Here is a 9,899-nt window from a genome sequence, read left to right on the forward strand (position 1 = left end):
GCAGTATAAATCCATTTAACAGTTTCATACTGCCAGACTAGTGATGAACACAGTAGGAACCACTACAGCATATCCATTCATTGGTAGTATGTAGTAGGCATTGCTGAATACAGCCCGGGATTCAAGCACCTATCAAATAAGGAAATTAGAAATAAGAAAAGAGAAGATGGCAGCGCCTGTAGCCATGGAGGATCTGAATGAAATCTTGCTTGTGCCATTATAGAAATGTTGCTATAGTGGACCAAATGTACACAAGTGTCAATTCAAATGCCTTTTTACATGTGATGGAAGACTGAGATGAGAGAATAAGAACATCAGCCCTTAGTGACACAGAAATGAATGAAATAAAAGGACATATTTTACATATATTGAATCGTATGCCTTTTTTCTGCCTAATCTCTATCTGCTGGACTCATTACAGCACAAACAAATAGCTAGTTGAACCTACTGGGACTGTAACATGTTCATTCACCAATCAGAAGCTTTAACCCGCCCCCCTGACTTTTGATGACTGAGTTTGACAGATGTACTTCCTTCTGTGCCACCATGGATACATAAAAGTATAAAATTAAAATATAAATCAATACATACAAATTAAGACATTTAATTATACAACACATACATTCATTCATGTATGCATGTATTTATGTAGTTATGGCCCATACATTTCTGCTTAGTTTAACGTACAGTTCATGTAAAGAAGATGTAATATCCGATGAGGCCACAAGATGGAAGCATTAAACAACATGCGGGACATGATCCCCGGGTCTCCAGTGTTGTTTTGGCCCATCCACCCCAACCAACCTCCTTATGTGGATTTTCAAGCTATCGTACTACTTGCTACCGTAGTCGCTCTTTTTCAATCACGAAAAAAACTAGATAAACGTGTTCATGTACACGAATCAAATAGATTAAATTACGTGACCATTTCATGAACTGCCATGAGAGTGGGTTGCACTACCTGCCTTTGCTGCCTGCGAGAGACTGTTCAGCACTGCTGCGCTGATTTTTACACCAAAAAAGGGCATGTGTTACACACACACACACACACACACACACACACACACACACACACACACACACACACACACACACACACACACACACACACACACACACACACACACACACACATTTTTGGCACACATCTTTGTGGGGACCCACACACACACACAGATTTGGCACATCTTTTGGGGACCCATCATATTCACTTAGCTGACGCTTTTATCCAACGTGACTTACAATTGCTACATATATCAGAGGTAACACACCTCTGGAGCAACTAGGGGTTAAGTGTCTTGCTCAGGGACACATTGGTTGATGTATCACACTGGGAATCAAACCCAGGTCTCCCGCACCAAAGGTATGTGTTATATCCACTGCGCCATCACCACCCTTTGTCATTGACATAATGCATTCCCTAGCCCCTTACCCTAACTTTAACCATCACAGCTAAATGTCTAACCTTAACCCTTACCCTAACCTTAACCATCACAACTAAATGCCTAACCTTAACCCTAACCCTAACCTTAACCATCACAACTAAATGCCTAACCTTAACCCTTACCTTAACCTTAACCATCACAACTAAATGCCTAACCTTAACCCTAACCCTAACCTTAACCATCACAACTAAATGCCTAACCTTAATCCTTACCCTCACCATAACCATAACCTAATTCTATCCCTAATCCTAAAACCAAGTCTTAACCCTCAAACAGTCCTTTAAACTTGGGGGGGTCCAGCATTTTGGCCCCACAAAGCTGTTCGGGACCCCATAAGTATACTGGACTCCTGGTTTTTGGACCCCACAAATATAGTTAAACAAGAACACACACACACACACACACACACACACACCCAACATCAAGCACACACAGACTTTGAGGTATACATTTGATCACTTGCAGTCTCTCTCTCCTGTCCATCCCAGACACACACACACACACACACACACACACACACACACACACACACACACACACACACACTTACTCACTGTCCTATACACAATAACGTTATGACACTTTACACTACACAAGGCCTGTATACCCTAGTTGCTCCTGAGTTCTTGAAGGGATTCTGGACAAATCCATGCAAATCTACAGATTTAAGGGCATACATCACTTGCCATGTTTCTTTTGCTGGATGTCTATTGTCTATTTGCATATCAATAAAGATTTTTTTTAATGCAATGCACATTGAATTTATAATTTCTCCAACTTCTATAGCACTTCAATTGTAAAAATTGTGAGCCTGACATATTACATGTATTATTATTAGCACTCCATGTTTGAGATGTGCTGGCTGTCATATCATTTATCATACTCCCATCTAGTGGTTGTTAGTTGTAACTGTAAAATTATGAGGAACTTCTTGTCTGTTTATTAATTCATATTTTATCCCTTATTTTCTTTCCAGAAGCCATATTTGAGCACACACACATACATGTAGATTCCTTTAGATGTGAAGGGGAAGATTAATAAAGAGAAACTGGATCTGTGAATTCTCACAGAACCACAACTGAATTCATATCAGTCAGAATCTTATTAACCTGGAGTCCCAGTCTTTGTCACAATAATCATATATGGGATGTTTTAGGCCTATTGGCAGACATCCATTTAAAATGTAGCGAATGGCATATAAAGAGTCTTTTCTCCATGTCCACTGAAGTTTCTCAGCTTGCACTCTAGTGACATTAGTGTAGCTTTGCATACAAAATTGTTGTCATTTGCAAGGCTACTTTTACCTTTATACTTCCAAGCTTGGGATTAATTTTGCCATCTCTGTCCCAGTTGTGTCCAGTGGTTCCTGACTTTACTTATGGGTATGGAATCTTCCAAAAAATAATAAATACTTGTATGCATACATCATGTTATTTTCAATCTTATCTTGACAAAAAAATAGCCTACAGCAGGGGTCACCAACGTGGTGCCCGCGGGCACCAGGTAGCCCCCAAGGACCACATGAGTAGCCCTCAGGCCTGTTCTAAAAATGAAAATTGAAGATTGATATTATCGGTTACCCACCTTGTTAAGTCATTGTTGATAATTATTGTGAGAAATCATTAACATGATCAGTGTCTTCACATAAATGAGTATCATTAATCATTAATAATCATATATAACTAAAGGCAAACTGAGCAAATTTGTTATTTCAGAAGAGTGTATCAAACTGGTAGCCCTTCGTATGACTCAGTACCCATGAAGTAACTCTCAGTTTAGAAAAGGTTGGTGACCCCTGGCCTACAGCATCACATCCAACATATGTATCTTATAGAACAATCCTTGGTCGCTGGAATTTCAGGTCTTTGTTGTTGTTTTGGCTCTGTATCCAACCAGCCAATCAGCGCCAGGCTCCGGTATTGAAACGCCTACAATTTTTGCTAACTGTCCAATTAGCGAGCTCCCCGGGCTGGTCGCCATTTTGTCAGTGTACAGCAGCGGTGGTTGGTGTCCTGGCCGCTGGCTGGAACCTGTTGCTCCGTAGTTCCGTGTTGTGCAATGGACGGGTGAGTTATCCCATCGTTTTACCTGTACACTCAGATTATATGTCGTTTCTGGCTGTGTTACTCACACCCGAGAGCAATAACACAAACATGGCGTCAGATAATGTTTCTCCGGAGAGCAGTTTGTGTTCTTCTTGTTTGCTTAACTGTCGATAAAGTTGTTGTTTGTGGTAATTAGCAGGAAGCTAGCCGCGTTAGCTGTAGTGTTAGCCTCGGAACGGGCCATTCTCTGCGGGAGCAATTCTACACCAAACTCCATTGAACAAAACCTGCCATTTAGTTTAAACGTGGCCGAGTTTACCTGCGAAAAACGCACATTTATTTAACATATTACTGTGTTCTTAACATGTTATTGGAGGATACGTTGTGGGAAGAATCACTTAGTAACATGCAAAACTTCCAGTATAGCTTCACGATGTTCTCACGCCCACTGTGTGTTTATTTTACAGTTTTATACAGTCTCTCTCATATATAAGTTTAGATTTTGTGTAAATGGTTGTAGCTTCATGTGTTCCATGTCTGCCGAATTGAATAATGGTCCCAGTGGAATTGTTTAACGTGTAGTAATCATAATCTGATAGTTTGTGGTTTTGAGGATTAAGAAGTGAACTTCAAAATGACGGAATTTCATATGGAGTTCGGTTGTACATGCTCGTCAACGAACGGAAGTCACTAAGCAAGTCACTTATAAAACCGTGTTTTTTTATTAAGAATTAATGTAACATTGTGTGTTGAATGTATGCCGAATTGAATAATGTTCCCAGTAGAATTTTTTAGTAATTTAGTAATTTTTTAGTAATTTAGTAATCGTAATCTGATCGTTTGTAGTTTTGAGGATTAGGTAGAGAACTTTAAAATGACGGTGTTTCATATGGAGTTCAGTTTTACTTGCTCGGGAACTCAGATGTTGGGAAAAAGCTAATTGTTTTGTCTCCTAAGCAAGTCACTTTCAAAACTATAGTTTAAAAATAAAAAATGAATGTGAAATTGTGTGTTGCATGTGTGCCCATTTAAATTGAAAAGAGCCATGTTATCTCATGTTTGTTGTGAGGATTAAGAAGAGAACTTTAAAAGTATGCTATTTCATATGGAGTTTGGCGTAAGGTTTTTTGTTGAGAGCGAACGGAAGTCACTCATAAAACTAGTTTTTACTATGAATGAATGTAACAATGTGTGTTGCATGTGTGCCAAATTGAATATAGTTTCCAGTTGATTAGTTTAAAATGAAAGAGTCATGTTCTATCATATTTGTTGTTTAGAAGATTAAGAAGAGAACTTTAAATTCACGATATTTCATATGGAGTTCAGTTTTATTTGCCACATGTTGTGTGTTGCATGTGTGCCGAATTGAAGAGTGTTTCCAGATGATTAGTTTAAATGAAAAGACCCATGTTCTGTCCTGTTTGTTGTCCTGAGGATTAAGAAGAGAACTTTTAAAATTGCGATGTTTTACATGGAGTTTGGCGTAACGTTCGTTTTTGTTGAAAGCGAACAGAAAGTAAATTATGCTCAAATGTTGTTAAACGGCGCATGTCTTCTTTTAAACTGACCGTATCTTAAATGTAGTTTTCAAAGCTTATATATTTTTGGTTTTTAAATGGTTGTATTTCTAACAGGTAGAAGTGCAGCTCTCTGAAAGACAGAACCGGTATGAAATGAAACTCCTTTGTGTTGTTGGCAAAGGGAGGAAACATGAAACCAACCTGTTCATCCTGCAGCTGCTGTAGAGTCGGACATGTTTCATTGATTAAAATAACAATAATATTCATATGTTTGTTTACCACACCTCTAAAGACAGACAGGTTGTTGTTTCCACTGTTGGTTTTTAATATGGGATTGACCCTACAGGACTAATGTCCACTAAAAGTTCTGTTGTTGCCGCTGACAGACTCAGATTATTATTCTAAGTGTCTGACAACATTATGGGATGGATCCCTACAGAGATAGACCTTTTAGTTAAAGAGTAAGATCCTTTTAGTTTAACATGAAACAGCCCCGAAATCCCCATCACCAAACTACACCAGACTCCATGTAAATAATCAGGACTTTTAGCGTGTATAGAGCCAGCATATCTCCACCAGACTCCATGTAAATAATCAGGACTTTTATCATCGTAAAACACACTTTATTCAAAGTGGACAGAAACTAAATAAAACTACCAAAAGCCGTCTTGGTTCATCTTTCCACTGTTCCAACAATCACTCCTCTGGTTTGGTTGAAATAAACCCTTAATTCACCCATTTACATGTGGAGATATGCTGGCTCTATACACGCTAAAAGTCCTGATTATTTACATGGAGTCTGGTGGAGATATGCTGGCTCTATACACACTAAAAGTCCTGATTATTTACATGGAGTCTGGTGGTGTTTGTTGCTGGTGATTTAGGGGCTATGTTAAACAATAAGAAAATCCAACCTGGACAGACTCAGATTATTATTCTAAGTGTCTGACAACATTATAGACGGATGGTAACCGGTGGATCCCTAGTTTTTAATAAATATTGTGTTGGCTGCAGTGTGAGTTGCACACTGTGAGCCATATTTGTGCTGTGTCAGGCCCGTTGTTGCCCCGAGGGGTCTTTTCCCAGCTGGTTTACAGTCTGAACACTCACAGCTTGGGCCCAACCAGCCGGCTCTCATTCCTCTCTTATCTAACGTTAACTTCCCTCAGCTCTGCTTCAAGGACTCACTCCTACACAGGACACCGACATGTACATCAGGGCTACAACCAGTACTACTGCAGTAAATACATCAGGGCTGCTACTAGAACCAGTACTACTGCTACTAGAACCAGTACTACTGCAGTAAATACATCAGGGCTGCTGTTAGAACCAGTACTACTGCAGTAAATACATCAGGGCTGCTACTAGAACCAGTACAACTGCAGTAAATACATCAGGGCTGCTACTAGAACCAGTACTACTGCAGTAAATACATCAGAGCTGCTACTAGAACCAGTACTACTGCTACTAGAACCAGTAGTACTGCAGTAAATACATCAGGGCTGCTACTAGAACCAGTACTACTGCTACTAGAACCAGTACTACTGCAGTAAATACATCAGGGCTGCTGTTAGAACCAGTACTACTGCAGTAAATACATCAGGGCTGCTACTAGAACCAGTACTACTGCAGTAAATACATCAGGGCTGCTACTAGAACCAGTACTACTGCAGTAAATACATCAGGGCTGCTACTAGAACCAATACTACTGCAGTAAATACATCAGGGCTGCTACTAGAACCAGTACTACTGCAGTAAATACATCAGGGCTGCTACTAGAACCAGTACTACTGCAGTACTTGACAGATTAACTTAGAGTGAATATGAAAACTTTGGAGCTGAAAGTGTTGTGGTATTAATGAGTAAATGGACTTTACAAGTGTGTGTGTGTGTGTGTGTCTCTGTAAGTGTGTGTCTGGAGGGGTGTGTGTGTGTGTGTGGGGGGGGGGGGTCTGGGTGTGTATGTATGTGTGCGTGCCTGTGTATGTGTGTGTCTCTGTGTAAGTGTGTGTGTCTGGAGGGGAGTGTGTGTGTGTGTGTGTGTGTGTGTGTGTGTGTGTGTGTCTCTGTGTGGGGGGGTCTGGGGGAGTGTTAGAGTGTGTGTGTTTTTTGCACATCGGTGTGTGTCCTTGTGTAAGTGTGTGGGTGTCTGGGGGAGTGTGTGTGAAAGAGAGAGTGTGTGTGTGAGAGAGAGAGAGAGAGTGTGTGTGTGTGTGTGTGTGTGTGCGCGCATGTATGTGTGTGTCCTCAAGGATCAACACCTATGATCAGAAACCAAAGACATATTTCTACTCACATTAAACCCAATATGATGTTATTAAATGGACAAAATCACATTTCACGTTTATATATTTCCTATCAACTACCTGGATGGTGATAATGTAGGATTGAGTATTGGTGCTTTCAGCCAATGAGAGCTGAGAGAACTCCCCCCCAGTAGTGTGGATCTTAAGCATATGTCAGGCTGGGATGAGTTGATGGTGTCTCTGTGGTCAGACCTGCTGTCTGTCTCTCCTTCATGCTGTCTCTCTCTCTTCAGACAGACTCGTTCTGGTTAAAGCTGTAAAGAAGTCCCTCTTAAATCATACCTGTTGCTCCAAAAATGACCGATAGCTGTCTCTCAGGCTCTAACCCTGTTTATCTGCCCTCTGCTGCGTCTCTCAGGCTCTAACCCTGTTTATCTGCCCTCTGCTGCGTCTCTCAGGCTCTAACCCTGTTTATCTGCCCTCTGCTGCGTCTCTCAGGCTCTAACCCTGTTTCTCTGCCCTCTGCTGCGTCTCTCAGGCTCTAACCCTGTTTATCTGCCCTCTGCTGCGTCTCTCAGGCTCTAACCCTGTTTATCTGCCCTCTGCTGCGTCTCTCTCAGGCTCTAACCCTGTTTCTCTGCCCTCTGCTCGTCTCTCAGGCTCTAACCCTGTTTATCTGCCCTCTGCTGCGTCTCTCAGGCTCTAACCCTGTTTATCTGCCCTCTGCTGCGTCTCTCAGGCTCTAACCCTGTTTATCTGCCCTCTGCTGCGTCTCTCAGGCTCTAACCCTGTTTATCTGCCCTCTGCTGCGCCTCTCAGGCTCTAACCCTGTTTATCTGCCCTCTGCTGCGCCTCTCAGGCTCTAACCCTGTTTATCTGCCCTCTGCTGCGCCTCTCAGGCTCTAACCCTGTTTATCTGCCCCCTCTGCTGCGCCTCTCAGGCTCTAACCCTGTTTCTCTGCCCTCTGCTCGTCTCTCAGGCTCTAACCCTGTTTATCTGCCCTCTGCTGCGCCTCTCAGGCTCTAACCCTGTTTATCTGCCCTCTGCTGCGTCTCTCAGGCTCTAACCCTGTTTATCTGCCCTCTGCTGCGTCTCTCAGGCTCTAACCCTGTTTCTCTGCCCTCTGCTGCGTCTCTCAGGCTCTAACCCTGTTTCTCTGCCCTCTGCTGCGTCTCTCAGGCTCTAACCCTGTTTCTCTGCCCTCTGCTGCGTCTCTCAGGCTCTAACCCTGTTTCTCTGCCCTCTGCTGCGTCTCTCAGGCTCTAACCCTGTTTATCTGCCCTCTGCTGCGTCTCTCAGGCTCTAACCCTGTTTCTCTGCCCTCTGCTGCGTCTCTCAGGCTCTAACCCTGTTTCTCTGCCCTCTGCTGCGTCTCTCAGGCTCTAACCCTGTTTATCTGCCCTCTGCTGCGTCTCTCAGGCTCTAACCCTGTTTATCTGCCCTCTGCTGCGCCTCTCAGGCTCTAACCCTGTTTATCTGCCCTCTGCTGCGCCTCTCAGGCTCTAACCCTGTTTATCTGCCCTCTGCTGCGTCTCTCAGGCTCTAACCCTGTTTATCTGCCCTCTGCTGCGTCTCTCAGGCTCTAACCCTGTTTATCTGCCCTCTGCTGCGTCTCTCAGGCTCTAACCCTGTTTATCTGCCCTCTGCTGCGCTCTCTCAGGCTCTAACCCTGTTTCTCTGCCCTCTGCTGCGTCTCTCAGGCTCTAACCCTGTTTCTCTGCCCTCTGCTGCGCGTCTCTCAGGCTCTAACCCTGTTTATCTGCCCTCTGCTGCTTTCCTCTCAGGCTCTAACCCTGTTTATCTGCCCTCTGCTGCGACTCTCAGGCTCTAACCCTGTTTCTCTGCCCTCTGCTGCGTCTCTCAGGCTCTAACCCTGTTTATCTGCCCTCTGCTGCGTCTCTCAGGCTCTAACCCTGTTTATCTGCCCTCTGCTGCGCCTCTCAGGCTCTAGGCTCTAGCCCTGTTTATCTGCCCTCTGCTGCGTCTCTCAGGCTCTAACCCTGTTTATCTGCCCTCTGCTGCGTCTCTCAGGCTCTAACCCTGTTTCTCTGCCCTCTGCTGCGTCTCTCAGGCTCTAACCCTGTTTATCTGCCCTCTGCTGCGCCTCTCAGGCTCTAACCCTGTTTATCTGCCCTCTGCTGCGCGTCTCTCAGGCTCTAACCCTGTTTCTCTGCCCTCTGCTGCGTCTCTCAGGCTCTAACCCTGTTTCTCTGCCCTCTGCTGCGTCTCTCAGGCTGTAACCCTGTTTATCTGCCCTCTGCTGCGTCTCTCAGGCTGTAACCCTGTTTATCTGCCCTCTGCTGTGTCTCTTATCTGCCCTCTGCTGCGTCTCTCAGGCTGTAACCCTGTTTATCTGCCCTCTGCTGCGTCTCTCAGTCTCTAACCCTGTTTCTCTGCCCTCTGCTGTGTCTCTCAGGCTCCAATCCTGTTTTTTCACCTTTTTGTTAGCTTGTTGTTTTTAAGTTTCTCTCCCTGGCTGCTTCTAACACGCTGTCTTCTCTTCACAGCAGTGTCCCCCAAGATTTAACAGTTGGTACCAAGGTAGGCACCCCTCCCCTCCCTCCCTCTCTTCTCCCCCCCTCCCCTCTTACTCTCCCCCTCCTCTTCCTCTCTGGTGGTTTGTGTTCTGCTGTGAGGGTCCA

At 43.9% G+C, this 9,899-nt stretch overlaps 1 protein-coding gene across 2 annotated transcripts in view; it reads left to right on the forward strand.

The window, feature by feature from the left end:
* Positions 1–3,429: 3,429 nt before the first annotated feature.
* LOC114561488 (polypyrimidine tract-binding protein 1) overlaps positions 3,430–9,899 on the forward strand; it is a 45,335-nt gene continuing 38,865 nt past the window's right edge. The window contains exons 1-2 of one of the 2 annotated variants that reach the window (XM_028587540.1): positions 3,430–3,511; positions 9,765–9,798. In XM_028587540.1, the coding sequence (XP_028443341.1) occupies positions 3,504–3,511; positions 9,765–9,798 (42 nt within the window). In that variant the 5' untranslated portion in view covers positions 3,430–3,503. The remainder of the gene's footprint in view (positions 3,512–9,764; positions 9,799–9,899) is intronic. The other variant, XM_028587541.1, reaches the window with a different exon arrangement.

The sequence above is a fragment of the Perca flavescens genome, chromosome 9 (assembly GCF_004354835.1).
Source record: "Perca flavescens isolate YP-PL-M2 chromosome 9, PFLA_1.0, whole genome shotgun sequence".
Classification (NCBI taxonomy): Eukaryota; Metazoa; Chordata; class Actinopteri; order Perciformes; family Percidae; genus Perca; species Perca flavescens.